Genomic DNA, 18,245 nt, shown 5'->3' with positions numbered 1-18,245 from the left:
ATTAAGTAATGAATTATTATTTTTTAGGAAATAATATTATCAATAGACATTATGTTATTATCTTTGTTAGTCTACTATTGTGTGATTTATGCCTGAAGAAAGGCAAATTTTTTTATATTAAAATTTTTAAAATTTTATTTTATAAAATGGTTTATACATTCTTCCATTTCTCTGTATGAATCTTTAGTTTTCACGATAGTATTGCTGTCTTTCAGTTATGTTACCTCTGAAGTCCAGCATCATCGGTCACGTGATCTTGTGTTGAAAGTTGTGCCGTTGACGTGTACAAAATCCACCAAGGAGGTCGCAGGAGGAAGAGAGAAAGTACCGTTGTTTCACGTTGAGTCTGTCATTTCGGGTCGTGTGAGTGGCGGTGTATTAGGCGAAGTGCTGGAGGTGTGATTCCCATTTTAGGGATACATAAAGATGGGGAGTAAGTAAAAAGCATTTTCATGTCGTTTTAATAATGATTATCATGCCCATGTGTCTAAGACTACTCAGTAGTCTTTTATTTGAAACTGATCACCCTGACAACGTTATTTAGTTACCGTATGTAATATCACTGTACCGTGGATTGAGCAAAGTAACTTTGGTTTGTGGGGGAATAAATATGTTCTATTTGTTTTGCGACTTATTGATGCAGAAATTACCCTTGTTTTGTTATAAATTATATGCTTGCGTGTGATGTAAGCCTAATTACAAGATTGTGTTTTTTTTTCCAGTTAAATTTTTGGAAGTCATAAAACCTTTCTGCAGCATATTGCCTGAAATAGCGAAGCCAGAAAGAAAGGTAAGGCTTGTTGTAGCTATCAATTTGCATGGTGCGTTGCTTATGACAGACCTATGAATGATTTACTTTTTTCTACAGTGTAATTTGCATGATCAAAGTGCCCATAATGGTTACAGCCAGTCTGTGTTAAGTTTTGCTGGAGTCACAGATTGATAGTAGCCTATAATCAATGTTTTTTTCCTTTCTGTGCTTCATTGTACTTTTCATTTTTGCATCTAATGCAAAATTTGCTGAAAATATCCTGCTCAAGAGCATTGTCACATCATGAACAATTTTGTGTGAAATATGTAGGGGAATAATGTCACAAATGGGGGCGAAGGAAAATAAGAGTTCGCTAAGAAAGGTATACTAGTTGGGTGCACTGCATTGTGGAGCAGAGTAGTGGTTTTCAGAGGTAAAAGAAGTTAATAACATATGCTGATTAAATTTGGTTGTTGAATTTGGATGCTGTATTTAAAATTTGAGGTAAAATAGGTAAATATCTAGTTTAGTGGCTGATGTTTACTAAACTTAAAATGGAGGATTATAATAAAGGAAGGTTTGTAATGTTTTTCAACATTACTGATCCTTCTCTATTCACCCCTAAAACAGCATTTGAAAACTTACTATATTCTGAGAAACTTACATGTTTAAAGGTGAAGTGGTTTATTAGTATCAGAATATCAATAGTGCCTTTTTAACTATGTGTATATCTGGGAAATTAATGAGTGACAAAGCGTTATCAACATGTTCATGCAACTGGGGATTTTTTCAACTTAAAGTTCAATGAACCATTCAGTGAAAGTATCTTTGGTATGTCGTACTTTTAACCCGCAAGGTTATCAACTTAATTAAAAACTGAAGTTACTAAGAAGCCAAGTTTTGAGGCTTGTTGAAAAGTCTAACTATACATAGTAGCTTCATTTGTGTATCCATTTTGCTACTACTTGTGTTAAGTTTGGCATTTTATTATTATGAAAACAGTTTTTTTTTTTTTAATTAACTAGTGTTCTCATTATTGCAACTATAAAGACAGGTTAATTTAGGTAGCCGGTGAAGTAAAGTTGCAACCAATATTGACATAAATTGAAAAAAAATATTGAAATATATTCACTTGAAATGGAAAACAGATTATGGTAGAAAACAGTCTTGACCCTGGCTGTAATATATTGATACTAAAAATTCCTGTCTTTGTGAAAAGTCTCAGCTATGCTTTATGCCGAAGGCCACCTGGGCAACCACAGGATCAAGTTGCAGCTGGTATCAAGAAAACGGTAGGGTGGCGACAATTATCAGGGCAATCTATTCCAGCACAACATAAACTTGCGTCTCTTCGAGACTATTTTCATTATTAACAATGTACCACACTCGACACATTTAGTAGCAAAACAAAAACACACAGTTAACGTGGTGCTATTGTGAAGTCTGCCAGGGCCTAAACTGGCTGCTGGTAGAAATCAAACATGCTCTTTGACTATGACAAGGAGTGCTCCTATCAGGAGCAGAGCTGTAGGGCTTCAGTTAAAGCTATCAATAACAAGAAGCAGTAATAAAGGTAAATATGTATTGTACGGATTAGCGCCAAAAAAAATCGTACAAATATGAAATAACTTTCATTATATGCTATCTTACGTCCTCTCTTCAGAACCGCCTGCGGAGATAAAAAATTCCAATTACTTTAGGAGATATCGAATTTTTTAATCTTCATTTTTTGGCGATTTTTTTTAAAAAAAAATTTAAAAATCCGAAAATACCTTTATTCTGTGCTCTTAAACTTCCTCTTTTCATTAAACCCGGCTGAGATAAGAAATTCCAAATACTTTTGGAGATATCGAATTTTTTAATTTTCATCCTGTGCACTCGTGTGGCGATAACGGTTGCTTGTTTACAAGTATCATTTTTTTTTTTTTGCGATGTTCCCGAACGGAGAAACCTAAGATGCACATAAAGTTCTGCCATTCCCGATTACACCCGAACAATTCACCTTCGGCCAACCTCGGGTTTATTTATTAATATTTCTCTGTTTATTTTAATGTAGCTATACTAACCTAACTAACCATCCAAATGGTTTTAAAGTTTTTTTTTTAATGTAGCTAACCTATCCGACCACTTTTAATATTTCAATTCATTTTTCCTGCGCAAAAATAAATAAATCCCGAGGTTGGCCGAAGGTGAATATTCGGGTGTAATCGGGAATGGCAGAACTTTATGTGGATCTTAGGACTCTCACGCGAACGAATACATCATGTAAAAAGAAACTTACGTGAGTTTATTCTGTTCATCCTTTTTCCCGGTTTGTTAGGTCAGGTCAGCTACATTATAAATACTTTAAAACTAAACAACCAATAAAATTAATTTTATTATTTTTAATGTCTGTTCAGTTTCAAAGTATTTATAATGTAGCTGACCTGACCTAATCTACCTTTGTCCCATTTTGTTAGGTCAGGTCAGTTACATTATAAATACTTAAAACTATACAACATGTAAAATAAATTGATATTATTTTTAATTTCGGTTTATTTTGAAGTATTTATAATGTAACTAACCTTACCTAATGGAAAATTTCTGTTATTTAGACATTCACGCGCACACGGCAAAATATAAAATGGCGACGGTCAAATTATTACACACGTCTGGTATAGCAAAATAACGGCCATATCTCCAAAAGTATTTGGAATTTTTTATCTCCGCAGGCGGTTCTGAAAAGAGGACGTAAGATAGCATATAATGAAAGTTATTTCATATTTGTACGATTTTTTTGGCGCTAATCCGTACAATACATATTTACCGTAATAAATATTAATTATTTTCAAAATCACCTGGCACATAACAACAGTGGTAGCAGAGCATGTATAAACACTGTGAAAATCAATGAAACTTTAAAAATCTTGGCCTCCGATGTTATAAAAACCTCCACAAAACTTAGTATGACTGAAAAAAAATATTAATTTGGGAAGCATGTATTTTTTTGTGGCATCAGGCTCTAAACTAGAAATTTATCTTAATTTGTTGAATGAACGTGCAAAACATTTCATAGGAAAGGAATGTAGTAATTATTTAGAGTAGCGATTGTTACGAAAAAATTTTTTTGGAAATTGTTTTATTTTAGTTTTACATGCTGCCACAAGAGATAAACAACAGTTAAGTAGTATGTTTGGGGGTATATATGGTCTTGGACTAACATGATCTGTGATGAAAGTCAACATAGTGATGGTTGTGCACGTAGAGTTTTTCCTATAATATTCAAAATCAGATATTTAATTGAGGCTTCTGAGCAAACAAAACCAAATAAAAAGTGAAAGTGATGGAAGTTTTATGCCTGGTGACAAGGCTTGATTACAGTGGTCCGTGAAGTTCAGGAATTTTATTTGAAAATTTGGCTTTAGTTGTGAACAGTACTGCTGTCTAAACATTCTGCAATATAAAAGAAGAAATGGCTGCTATAAGGCTTTTTTTAATTGATAAATAATTTTTTACTGCCTTGATTTGAATGAAATCGAACATTTGTCCTGTGTCAGGAATTGCAGTTGCAAATTCAAGTTCTTCTAGTAATGCTGGACCACTATCGTGTCCGAGTTCTTTCTGTGCAAGACTCTGAAATAAGGTACAGCTTTCCTGTAGGGAATACGCCATAATGGGACTTTAAATAGTGGCCTAAAGAGTTCATTGCAAAATAATGAATGTTAAGATTTTTATATCGCTAGATTTAGTGCTTCCAATATCATGGAACCAGCATATTGTTATGCCTAGAAACTGTTGTGATTTACACAAAAATTTCTCAGATTAAAAGGAAAACTGAATCTTGTATAAAAAGATGTACCTATAGTTTATTGTATAAATGTGACTTAGAGATCTAAGGGGATAATTGCCTTTCCCTATGTCCCCCCTAAAAAAAGAATCTTGAAAAAAAAAACTATTGTTCTCACCAGCAAATAAAAATAATTTGATAGAAAACAGCGTGTAAAGTGGTTCAATTTCCCCCCCCCCCCCCTCTTTTTTTTTCCCCCTTTATGCACCTCTTCAGAAATGAAATTATGCATACGCTCTTGTCTTGAAGAGTGAACAAAAAATGTTATCCCAGAGCTCTGCATGTGGTTTGCAAGGCACCTAATTGGCTGCTTTACCCTGCCTGTTTTTCCATGTAATACCCGTTTCCGAGCAGCTCTTTTCTATAATGGCCTGTATTGGGCCAGACATACTGTAATAAGCAGTTTGCGATGAACATGGAAATATGTTTGTCATAAAAATTCTATTTTGTTTTACTCGACTAAACTTATTTGTGTGTTCACAGATCCAGTTCAGGGAAAAAGTGCTATGGACCGCCATCACGTTATTCATTTTCCTCGTCTGCTGCCAGGTGAGTGCATATCTTAGTTAGATACTAGCTATGTTTGTGACATTGTTCCATAGATGTGTAAGTAACGTACATACCTGCCAACTCCTGCATTTGTGCGTTCTCTCCCGCTAAGGTTCTGTTCATTCAGCGGTGGCATGCGTGTCGACGATCAGAAACATTTCCACTTCTTGGACAAGCACACGCAGGGTGAAACACTTCGCCCATAGAAACCATGCCTTCTTTGTGCTGCGACAGATTGTCGTAGTTGCTGTTTTACTCGAGAAAAATGTGTTCATGAAATGAATTGTTCTGTTAAAGCAGCAAGTAAAAGTTTAATACCTCAAGTGACTTGGCAGAAAACAAAGTGACTAAATTCTTGACTGTGTACATAAAAGCGAGGGTTATCCAAAATTATATATAAAAAAATATATATATTTTTAAATATTAAAATTGCCCCAAATTGGGAAACTGCCAAAAGCTAATGTTAAGAAATCTAAATTAAAATGCAGACTTAAAAAAATTATCAGGGATGTGAATTGGGCTACAACTAAAAGTAGATAATTTTATACCAAATTAGAAATTATAGTTCCTTTAAAATATCAAGAATGACTTTCACGCCATATACATCCAGTGAGCTGAGGCTTGTAACAACCCGGACTACTGCTCTCCCCTCTGGTTAAATGGTTTAATAATGAATTATTATGGATTCTCATCATGTTCAGTATATTGGTTAGGATTTCTGAGGTCATTTTACAGCTTTTTATTCCTTTAAGTATTCCTGTGCTTGCCATATTTTTCATGATCATAATTTACATTTTTTTTCACGCTGTTTAAGTTATTCTGATAATTTGCTTGCTTTATGATGTATAAGCCCTAGGTATTATTTGTATCATTTTCTGAATTTCTATAGTTAAGTTTTTATGTGCTTTATTATATATTTTAAGGATTGCTGGTTTTTGCTTTGTTTGAATGAGCAGGTGAGGTGATTTGCCAGTTGCGTAATAGTTAGAGAGAGGTATATCAGTAGCCTTGATACAAGAGTCTGTGTTGTTGCCACATGCTAGTATTGGCTGGTATTTTTTCAAGGTATTTTTTGTGATTGGTTAAAAATTATGTCACCAGAATCTGTGATATTTTCCTTGTCATAATTTCTGCCGGAAAAGCCACTGTGCGTGTACTGCAATGTTTTTTGTGTGGGATGTGTTGTGATTGGTTTGAGAGTTTGTGCACCTCCCACTTCCTTTGGGTGGTACACATTCGCACATAGCCTCATTAGACAGCGTCTCAGCGAGGTACAGATGGGTTGTGTGTGGGGCGTGGTTCACCAATAATATATTAATGTCAGAGTAAATTTACGGCTGTAGTCCAAGCACTATCTTATTTAATCAAGCTTTTTTCGCTTTTGGATCACTAAACTAGAATTTTTTTTACTACACTTGTTGCTATTACCAGCAAGTATCGAGTGAACTTTATCTTTGTTCTGACTACTGGGTCCTTCAGCTTGTGAGTTTGTGTGCAACCATGGGACTTAATTGCAAACCATCTTTCAATATTCATCCTTTCAGTAACTGCGAACAGTCGACGTGTTTGTTTTTGGAGTCAGTGAAGAGGTTATGTGTGACTCGCTGGTAAATTCGACATGCATTTGTTTCCCGTTGTCTGGAAATGTTGACCAAAATGACTTGTGAATATTTGTGAAACATTAATAAAAATACAGTTATAAATCAGTTTGTGTCTGAGAAACGTTAATCCAGTATCTAATCATCTTAGTAACACGTATTTGTAATTTACATATGTTTTAGGAACCCAAATGATTTGTGCAAGTATTTATGAATGTCCACTCCAGGCCGAATATTTTGAGCTAGCTAAGGTGGTCTGGGGTGCGACAGGCTTTAAAATTAAGTGATCCCAATGTTAATAAAAACTTAAAAAGTTGAAACTACATACCTATAATATTTATTATAAAAATACATATTAAAAGCAGATAACCTGTTTGATATAAATTATATATTATTTTTGGTACTGTACAACTTGGCTTAAAATCGACTAAACTCTAAAACAAGCTTTTTTAGTAGCTCTATTAAAAATTTTAAGAACCTTAGAAGTCATCTAATCAAAAATACTCACTAAGCTGAGTAATGTGTAAATATAAATAACATGAGACATTGATACGAAAATGGCAATGTTCTTGAGAGCTCAAGACTAAAAATCCAAACAGCTACTAAAATTTCTTTGAAAATGGTTTAGTTTCTTCTTTGGTATGAAATTTAAAAGCACTATCAAAGTTTTATCCAGATCTCTCTCTCTTCGATAGAATTCTTTGACGTAATAACAGATAAGAAAACTAAACTGTGGTAAATTTTATTTAAATACATCACAAAACGAGGAGAAAAATATTGATTTTTGTAAACTAACTCTTCACTCTGAGCTTTAGACTTCAGTTTATACAATTTCTTATGTACCCATGTTTTTTTTTGTTTTTTTTAAGCTCTCTTACTTTTGAAATGTGAAAGTGCTTTGTAATATTTAGTTTTTTGTGGCCGTACAGTTTGTTTGTATATATGTATATATTTGTATTAATGACTTGTTCTATATCCCGGAGTCCTTACCTCCATATGGGATCCACAGAACAAAAATTGAATAAATAAATAAAATAAAATTGTGTGTAAATATTATGTTGACCTATTTTCACAGCTGATGACTCAGTCATAAAAATATATTAACTGTAGTTAAAATATTTATAAAATTGTTATTAAACTATTTAAAGTCTTTAAAATATTTGTGAAAATCTAATTTAAAAGAGCGATAAGTCCTTGTAACAGGCACCAGTGTTCATGGACCACAAGTTTTTCAGGTGAAACTGGGTGGTTGTTTGGTAAAATGTTTCCTGATAGTGCTACTGCTCAAAAAATTGGTTGAAATTTATGCTGTGGTTTTTCTTTGAGTTTGGCAAACATGAACATGTAATTTTTAATATTCTGGGATTGGCAGGTCTGTTTATATAAATATAATTTTGTGGGTGTGTATAAGATACTGTAATGATTATATTTCATTTTGTTTTTATGTGATGTAATGTGTGTAGTAAATATTTATGTAGTGGTTTTGTATTTTTTTTAATGCTAATGGTAGTGTTTGTCTTGGAAAGTAAGCTAAGTAATGCCCTGCTGTTATACCTAAAGCTGCAACCTTTGACTAATGTTATTTGGCTAAAACTTAGCAGACTTACAGTGCTCGTGCAGTTCTGTTGATATTAAATCTATATTTGAGTATTCCTCAGTATGTGACGTACTGGCTTTTACAAAATGATGCTGCTCAAAATTTATTTTATGTCTCACTTTGCTAATTTCTTCATGATTTGAAACAAACATTGAGAGGCAAGTGAGTGATCCTGCTCACCAGCATTAAGCAATAAGCTACAGTATTATTTGTTCCAGTAAGCCATTGAAGTTTGATGATCATTTTGACGGTAGAACAAATTTGAAAAATGTTCCATTATACTAATTTCTCCAAAACAATTTCATTTTGACTGGTAATGTTTGTTTACAATTTAATGGTTTGTAATAAGCATTCTGTTCAGAACAAAAAATAAAATAAATCTGGTAAGTTTTTGTGTATAAAAAATGTATAAATGTCATAATGTACAAGTAACAGTTACAAGATTTTAAAAAATATATTATCCTTTTTTTTATTTTAATTTTTTTGCATCGAATGTGGTACAAACTTCATGCTAAATAAATTGCTATCTTTTAATTCAGTTCTTAAAAGATTACGTTCATCATTAGAGTTTGGTGGTCTGTTTGTGTCTGTAGATCCCGCTGTTCGGCATAATGAGCTCCGACTCGGCGGATCCGTTCTACTGGATCCGAGTGATCCTGGCATCGAACCGCGGCACGCTCATGGAGCTGGGCATCTCGCCCATCGTGACGTCGGGGCTGATCATGCAGCTGCTGGCGGGGGCCAAGATCATTGAGGTGGGCGACACGCCCAAGGACAGGGCCCTATTCAACGGCGCGCAGAAGTGTGAGTGCTTGCTGCAATGATGAGGATGTTGATGTTTTAAATTATGAAGTTCAGTATAAATTTAGTCGGGCAGTTGTACTGAAGAAAGAAAGATGTAGAAGGCATGTTTCTGTAATTATTATTATTATTTTTTAGTTTCTGTACAAACACAAAAAAAAAGTCTTATCACACAATATTTACAACACAAAGTTTTCATGACACAATATTTCCTTGCTCGAGGAGAACAAGATTTTATGGTTTTATTTTCAGGCAAATTTTGGTTTTAAAACTGGAGATTTCGATGTTGGTTTTTTTTTTTTTTTTTATCAAATCTGTTTATTAAAAAAAAAGATAGTATATTACTGAACAAGTATGAAAAATGTTCCATTATTCTAATTTCTCCAAAACAATTTCATTTTGACTGGCAATGTTTGTTTACAATATACATAATGGTTTGTAATAAGCATGTCTATTCAGAACAAAAAATAAAATAAATCTCAAGCTGCTCGCTTTCAAGTATTTTGTGGGTGGATTCCGGCATTACTGCGCTGACAAGGGTCCATCATTACTGTTTTATTTTACTGCTGTGTTTCTTTTGTTTGTGTCGGGTTGCATTTCACATTTGGTGTTTCTGTTAAACCACATTTACGCTCGATGATCCAGCAGTAGACTCCGGAACGTGGGGAGGTTGCAAGGAACGAGATGGTGTGTGTCGCAGTGTTCGGCATGGTGATCACGGTGGGGCAGGCCATCGTGTACGTGATGACGGGCATGTACGGGGACCCGGCGGAGATCGGCGCCGGCGTGTGCCTGCTCATCATCATCCAGCTGTTCGTGGCGGGCCTCATCGTGCTCTTGCTGGACGAGCTGCTGCAGAAGGGCTACGGCCTGGGCTCAGGCATCTCGCTCTTCATCGCCACCAACATCTGCGAGACCATCGTGTGGAAGGCCTTCAGCCCGGCCACGGTCAACACGGGGCGCGGCACGGAGTTCGAGGGCGCGGTGATCGCGCTGTTCCACCTGCTGGCCACGCGGCAGGACAAGGTGCGGGCGCTGCGCGAGGCCTTCTACCGCCAGAACCTGCCCAACCTCATGAACCTGCTGGCCACCGTGCTCGTGTTCGCCATCGTCATATACTTCCAGGTGCGTGCTGGCCGTGCGTCGTCGACGATGTTAGTGCTTGCCAAATGTTTGGCAATAATGGTAATGTTTGCCAAATGCTCGGCCAAACATACAAACACATTACTGTAATAAATCTCTTAAGACAAAGTTTGCGAGGTTTCTTAAAGGGAACAAAAGATTTACTAGAATTATAAATACAGTAGAACCCCTGTCATACACTTTTCAACGGAGGGCACAAAAATGGTGTATGATGCGGGAAAGTGTATGAAAAGGGAATGGCAATAATAAAAAAAAAATTTCAATTTAGCATACCAGCACAATGTCAGATTAAACTTAAATACATAATGTGTAAATAATTGCATTATATTAATGAATTCATCATTATATATACATATAATAAAACTACCATAAATGTAAAATACAGTCCATAATCAAGTAAAGCAGTCCTTCTTGGAGGGGGGGGGGGGGGGGGGAAGTCTCCAAGCCTAATTTAGAAATAAAAAAAATTAGGCTATTGTAAAAAGAAAATCAGAAATTTTTTTTGTTTGCTTCATTTTACAAACAACTTAATGCAACAGAACATTTTTCAATAAAATTTTAACTTGAGAAACGTAAAATACAAAACAATCCGATCGTAAGAAAACAATAACAAACGGGTATATTCAGTTCAAAGATTAATGAATGCACAAAATATGAGATATGTTCCTTGGTAAAGCGTGTGCACCATTTTCATAATCATTGCTAGTTTGCGCCACTAGTCTTGCTTGGTGCTGGCCATAGATGCTACTAGCGAAGTGCACAGTCTTCCTGATACTATCCATATCTATGGTGCGATAAAGTTATTTTCTTACGTTTGCAAAGGTAAACAATGAACGTTTTTCAAAATAAAAGCATTAAAACGTATTTTATCAGGAGGAATATAACAAATAAATTTGTGAATTTTAGGGCTTTTCCGCTATGTAAAAACGTATGACACGGGAAATTAATGATTTTATAAGTGTATGTTCCGGGAAAGTAAACCATTGTAAATATAGTACTTTCGGCGGGACCAAAATTAATCGGCGTATGACACGGGAAAATGTATGAAACGGGAATGTATCATCGAGGTTCTACTGTAATGTAAATTTGCTGCATTAACTTGTTGCATCACCGTAGAGTGTCTAGAGACTCGATACAAGAACAACACAGGAGCTAGCCATGTGTCATTAACAATGTTAATGTTTGCCAGATGCTCGGCCAAACATACAAACACATTACTGTAATAAATCTCTTAAGACAAAGTTTACGAGGTTTCTCAAAGGGAACAAAAGATTTACTAGAATTATAAATAATGTAAATTTGCTGCATTAACTTGTTGCATCACCGTAGTAACGTGTAACTTTAAGAGACATATCCTCTTTTACCTGAAAACAATCACGTGTTTAAAAAAAAATTATTAAGAAAAAACGTATTTAATGTCTAGTTGTCAGTATGTTGGATAAGATTTGGCAGGAGAGTGACATTGGTTGTATTTCCAGTAGTGTAACGGGTTCTCCCTTGGTCGATGTTGAAGGGATTCCGTGTTGACCTGCCCATCAAGTCTGCGCGCTACCGCGGCCAGTACAGCAGCTACCCCATCAAGCTGTTCTACACCTCCAACATTCCCATCATCCTGCAGTCCGCCCTGGTCTCCAACCTGTACGTCATTTCCCAGGTGAGTGTGTGTTACAGCTTTTAACATAGTCGACGGAGGTCTCAAGACAATTGCACATGAAAGATGCAACCCCATGTATGTCATCTATATGGAGTTGCTTAGCTCATTGGTAGGGACAATATTTTATAAGTTGTTTTTAAATTCTTATATTGTCTTTATTCATAAAAATAGTGTATCATTGCACAAAATTGGCACTAAAAATATTTCTTAATACTTACTTCACCAAAATAGTCTCATTTTGAACTGACACATAATGAACTTTGTAACATTCCAAACCTCTAGCTCAGCATTGGTTTAGAGTGCACATACATGAACACATAAAGCTGAAATAACATCATTTGGACACAACTTTTTTTTATTTAACATATTGAAAATTTACAAGTCACTTTGGCTGCAATCTTCTGACCATAAAACAAGTACATGTTGAAAATACAAATTGGTCGCCCAAAACTTCACTGACTCAAAATAGATTTACTGTTCGTAGGTACCGAAAAATGAATTTTAAATACTGTTCGCAAGTAAATCCATTGTTTGCTTGCAACTCATGGTATAAACTGAAGGACTAGGTCCTCGGATCAAAGACGAAGTTACTCAATTATTGTTTTCCGCTCTTTCCAGCAACTGTGGTCTAACACAATTTCCAATAACAAGAAAAATTTTAGGAATGTATTAGTCGTGCTACGTGGGGACTGGTGTACATATGTTTAATGTTGCAAGTAATGTGTGTGTGTAGTGAGTTTTTTAAAATTATACATTTGTATGGCTACCACATTCTCTATTCAAATTATTTGCTAGTGAACCATTTTAGCAGGATTTTGAAGCTGTACTGTTTGTTGTTGAATATTGAGAATATTTTTTTGTTGAAGTTTTATGTAAATCACACATTTATAAGCCAATATACAGTTTTTATTGGCTCAGAGAAGGGGTTAATAAATACAGTTCTGATATATTTATTTTTGCAATTTATGTGCCAGCTAAACTGTTGTGGGCCGTAAGAGTGACGGACTCTGTACAGTTTGACCGCTACTTGAAGAGGTAGTGCAGTGGCAGTAGCCGGGAGGGGTGTTTGTTGCTAGATGCTGGCGGTGAAGTTCCCGGGCAACTTCCTGGTGAACATGCTGGGGGCGTGGGCGGATGTGGGGGGCGGAGGCCCGGCGCGCTCCTACCCGGTGGGCGGACTGTGCTACTACCTGTCGCCCCCGGAGAACATCGGCCACATCCTGGAGGACCCAGTGCACGCCATGCTCTACATCGTCTTCATGCTGGGCTCCTGCGCCTTCTTCTCCAAGACGTGGATCGACGTGTCCGGCTCCTCCGCCAAGGACGTGAGTGCAAACCCCTCGATTACTTTTGTATGTACAACCAGCAGGTTTATCACTGGAGTTTCCTTTTGGGATGTCAAGTAGGCACTTCATTTATGACTAAAGACCTGAAACAGTGGAGGATATTTCTCTTGAGCCCAGGCGGACTTGCTTGTATAAAGATCTCGTGGCCATGACTCTAAATGTTATATGAGGAAGTTTCAGATGTGTAACTTTAGTCTAGCTATCAGTGTGCAATTAAGTCTCGAAATGGAGTTGGGCACCAGGATTTAGCCCGTCCCAGGCTCTCATATACAAAAATTTTTGTTTTGAGTTTCTACTTTGAAGATGTGTGTGTGCCTAATTTGTGAACCGGGTGGGTGCGCAGGTTGCGAAACAGCTGAAGGAGCAGCAGATGGTGATGCGCGGCCACCGGGACAACTCGATGGTCCGCGAGCTGAACCGCTACATCCCCACGGCTGCTGCGTTCGGGGGCCTGTGCATCGGGGCGCTGTCGGTGCTGGCAGACTTCCTGGGGGCCATCGGCTCTGGCACGGGCATCCTGCTGGCGGTCACCATCATCTACCAGTATTTCGAGATCTTCGTCAAGGAGCAGAGCGAGATGGGAGGCATGAGCACGTTGCTCTTCTAGGCAAACCACTGTGTGGCTCTGCGGGAAAATCAATTTTTTGTTTTGGTGCACACGTACATCGAACAACTCTCGACGGATGGTGCAGTTCTTTTGTAAAGTGAATATAATGAATACAAATTTTATTACAGAGCTCCATGTGTGCTTGCCTAGCCGTATATGTTACAACAAATTACTGTGGATAAATGTCTTGATGTGCTTCTGTTAACAGCTGTATAGATGCTGAAACTATTCAGGAAGAGTAACCTTTTTTTTCTTTGCCCTTTTGAATTTGTTCATTAATATCTCTGCACATTGACACTTTACAATATTTAAGTACTGCTGTTAAAAGAAATTGTGAAAAATTATAATAAATTGTGATTAATAATTTTGATGGAAAAAAGGTTCCTATTTTTATTTAAAAAAACACATGCTAGCTAACTCTTGTGCAGAATTGTCTTGTAAACCGACAGATTGGAATAGGGGATCAAATCTATCTCTAATGACTATTTGCCACCGTGTGTAAGCGAAGCGGGCCCGGCGGAATGTGCAACCCTCGAGTGACAAACCCGATGCCATGCTCTGAGGGAGATCTCGCACAGCTGAAGCTGGGAAAACGTCTATACTTGTGTATTGCGGAGAGCATTAATTTAATTGTTCGTGGGCTTGATCGAACGTGGGTACTTAACATGTGTTGTGAGTGTCCAGGATGACTGGGACGGATAGTGGCAGAGCTCAGTCAAGGTTCATATCTTACGCTCGCATCGTTTCATTGCATACAAGAATTTGATTATTTAAAGTTATTACCACTAAACAGCAATTTTTTGATGTAGATAACCTATTTCTGCAAATGATAGAATGCCAATAGCCTGAAATTTTAACATATTCATGTTTTGATCCAGCATACACTATTATGTGAGGGTCACTTTCTAAATCATATTGAGCCAACTGTGTCACAAATATTTGAGACTGTCCTAGAAACAAGACATTTTATCTGAAGACTTGAGCCGTAATCATTACACTGGGAAAGATTACGATTTTACTTGTAATTAAACTTCTGTGCAAGCAAGCATGTGAGATTTAACTGCAGATTGCCAGTAAAAATTGCTGATAATACTCAAATTTTTCAAATTTACTTGCAGGAAATTATAGCAGTGTTTCTAAATTGTTGGTTTGGATAGCCATAAGGAAATTAACAAGTACCTAGTAATACTGCCTAGTGTACCGGACACTTGAGCTATGGTGACTACACTGTGTCTTATGGCTCAGTTTTGCAGGCACAAAATGTTTTGAACTAAATTTATTAGTCTATGAATGACTAGCAATTGGTTTCGGCTCGACTTTCTGAAAATTAACTTGCATATTGTGTTATGTGAATTTCAAGAGCTCTTATCTTAGGAGTTGCTGTTAAAGAGCTCTTATCTTAGGAGTTGCTGTTACCAGTCACCTGGTGTTGGGTAGCTGGGTCTTTTCTTTGTTTGCATTGAACTATGTGCATTTTTAAGGTAGTTGTGTAGCATTTAATTGTTTTAAGCTGGTAATGAGTGTTATAGAGAGCAAGAATGTAGATTGTGTGCTAAAATCCTGTGACTTGTGGACACATTGATCATTTTATATTGTTACACAAATACAAACCGAAAAAACTGTCATGGAAATCACTTATTATTTACTACCTTGTCACAATTTTTTTTCCTGCTAATTGCTGACCAATACCATTTTAACCAGTATACATGTACATTTGTTTATAGTAGATGATGTTATGCCGTGCTTAATGGAAGTCAACCTATGTGTTTGCTTCATCATTCCGCTGAGTGGTTGGAGTATACATCATTAAATTATTTCACTTTGTGTTTTTCACTGCCACCTTTTCTCCATCCCTACGCCAACTTCCTTGAATAGTACACTATTTGTTATGTGTAACCATTACAGGGGTTCCGTAATACAGGAAAACCCCTTTGTTACAAGTTACGAACCCCTCACTGCTCTCGGAAACACTGTCATAGTAAACGTTTAACTGTAACCAAAACGAGCATAAACACAATGTATTGCAAAATTATCTTTTGAACCCTTAATCCATTTGACACTGATTTCATAAGGAAATTGAAAGGACTTTTTATTAAAATGATAATTTATTAGACATAAGAATATATACCCTATTTTATCGCATAATCGTCGCACCTATATTTAAAGCAATCAAAAATTGGGATAAAAAACTTGTCGAGAAATGTCGCATGATATTTTTGGTCCTGCTATTAGATGCCGAGCGCTTTGTGTATGTATCTTTTCAGTATAAAACAATGTATCTTAAAGTAGAAATCTAATATTTATTCGGAAATGTCCACTTATTAACAGAAATACTAAGTTGTCTGACGTGTAAATTCTCTTTTCAAGACGTTTTTAAATGTTATTTCCTATATCTCATCGTCTACATTGCCGCGGTGTATTGGTGTAGGTATCTTTTCCGTATAAAACTATGTATTTTAAAGTAGAAATTTAATATTTAATCGAACATTACCACTTATTTAACGGAAATACGAAGTTGTCTGATGTGAAAATTTTCTTTTAAAGGCGTTTTTAAACGTTATTTCCTTTATCTGACCACCTGCATCGCCGCGGTGTACCGCTTATAAACGTGTAGCCAACACTAAATGTTTGCTAAATTCACGTTTGGTTATGTTGCTTCCGTATAGAGCGTGCGCACGTAGTGGAATATCTATCTCTCGCCGATTCATGCAATGCTGCTGAGTTAACTACATTTGATAGCCCGCACTCTTTCATGGCAAGTGTGTACTACAACGGTAGTTACGCGTTAGTTCACGTCACAGTTCCAAGTCACTTGCATTCGGTTCACAGATTTTGTTTTTCTATTTAAAGTTGAAGAAAGGTTTTTGTTTAATGAATTATTAATATAAATTGTTTCGCATGCTCTTGTATACTCCACCTTTTTTTTTTAAAGAACGGTACTTTCCACGAACGGGTTTTGTTTTTATTAATAACTTTACCTAACAAAATATTTTTTCCGCATAATTGTCGCACCCCTACTTTTCAAACTTGATTTAAGAATAAAATGTGCGACGATTATGTGAGAAAACACGGTACTATTGCAGATGTCGAAGAGTTTTAAAAACTGTGACACTGTCGCTCGCGTGAAAGGACCAGATTTGGGAAATATACGACTGGGTGAGAAGGGGCGAGCAGGAAAGGATAGACGACAGCAGCTGTGCCGTTTGTGGGTAAAAGAGGTGAATGTATTTTTGCACTGACAAGACCTTTCTTTCTGTCAACCATTGGGTACACTTGTGGAAATTCTATCAGTTTTTTTTTTAGTTAAAGTTTAATACGAGTATCATATCGTAATAATGAGAATCGAAATGACACTAAAAAAAAATGTTCACATCATGAAGAAAACAAATAAAGGGAAAAAATGGGCTATATGGAGTGTAGAACCTTCTGGCAAAACAGAAAATTTATACTGAAGAAATTTTAGCAAACCGCAAAGTACAGCAAAATCCTACCAATTTCATGAAAAATGTGAATTTTTTAAAATTAGTCAAATAGGTAATTTGAGCTTATTTACATAATTCATTATGATAAACTGAACTTTAACTCAGCAATATTACAAACACTATCTGCTAATTTCCTCTAAAAATACAGAAACCATTACTGTATTTTATTGCATAATCGTTGCACATTTTATGCTAAAATCAAGCTTGAAAAATAGGGGTACGACTTTAATGCAAGATTAAATTTTCTACTGAGGTAAAGTTATTCCTAAAAATAAAACCTATTGCATGGAGTACATTTAATTAAAAAGTAAGAGTATGAAAAAGCACACCAAACAATTTAGATTAGTAATGCAACAAAAACATATTTCATTCAACTTTAAAAAGAAAAATTAAAAAAATGAATACTAAGTTTAATTTTCATGTTTGACTCAACTTTGAATATCAACACTTTAGAAATAACAAATATTTAATTGGTAACGAATATTAGACATAGCGGCAGGCGTCTACTAAAAAAAAACATGTCGTAGGAAGACAAAATAGCCTGGTCATTTCTTACATTTATAGTCCGGTATATTCTACAAGTTCCTTTTGCTGCATTTTGAAAGATGGGGAAAAACATTTCTAGCGATCCTGCACTTTCTATTCATTAATCATAAATCAGTGTGTTGTTTGATCAGAAAAAAAAAAGTGGGTTGTCAACTATTGTTCTTAAAATCAAGCCTAAATGATAACCAAATCGTAGTACCAAAAAATGTGTGGATCACCATCGAACTTTCACCAGAACAAAAAAAAAAATTGTTACCAAATAGGAGTAAAAACCAAGATAAATTCAAAATTGCTCAAATCCAATACATAACAGAAGCAGAGAGAGTAGCATCCCAAGAAAAGGCA

The 18,245-nt window shown here is 36.0% G+C and overlaps 1 protein-coding gene across 1 annotated transcript; it reads left to right on the top strand.

The window, feature by feature from the left end:
* Positions 1–222: 222 nt before the first annotated feature.
* On the top strand, positions 223–15,497 carry LOC134535099 (protein transport protein Sec61 subunit alpha). Its single transcript, XM_063373975.1, has 8 exons — positions 223–433; positions 723–790; positions 5,061–5,126; positions 8,915–9,125; positions 9,823–10,247; positions 11,779–11,919; positions 12,996–13,244; positions 13,609–15,497. The coding sequence occupies exons 1-8, from the start codon at positions 427–429 to the stop codon at positions 13,870–13,872; spliced, it is 1,431 nt and encodes a 476-aa protein (XP_063230045.1). The 5' UTR covers positions 223–426; the 3' UTR covers positions 13,873–15,497.
* The last annotated feature ends 2,748 nt before the right edge of the window (positions 15,498–18,245 follow it).

This window comes from Bacillus rossius, chromosome 8, assembly GCF_032445375.1.
Source record: "Bacillus rossius redtenbacheri isolate Brsri chromosome 8, Brsri_v3, whole genome shotgun sequence".
Taxonomy (NCBI): Eukaryota; Metazoa; Arthropoda; class Insecta; order Phasmatodea; family Bacillidae; genus Bacillus; species Bacillus rossius.
The sequence above is the reverse complement of the archived record's forward strand: the minus strand, read 5'-3'. Positions and strand labels throughout refer to the sequence as shown.

Excerpts from the sequence above, each read along its gene's own strand:
- LOC134535099 (XM_063373975.1), top strand. Across the intron at positions 791-5,060 it reads TAGCGAAGCCAGAAAGAAAG|ATCCAGTTCAGGGAAAAAGT; the intron begins GTAAGGCTTGTT and ends GTGTGTTCACAG. Across the intron at positions 11,920-12,995 it reads ACCTGTACGTCATTTCCCAG|ATGCTGGCGGTGAAGTTCCC; the intron begins GTGAGTGTGTGT and ends GTTTGTTGCTAG.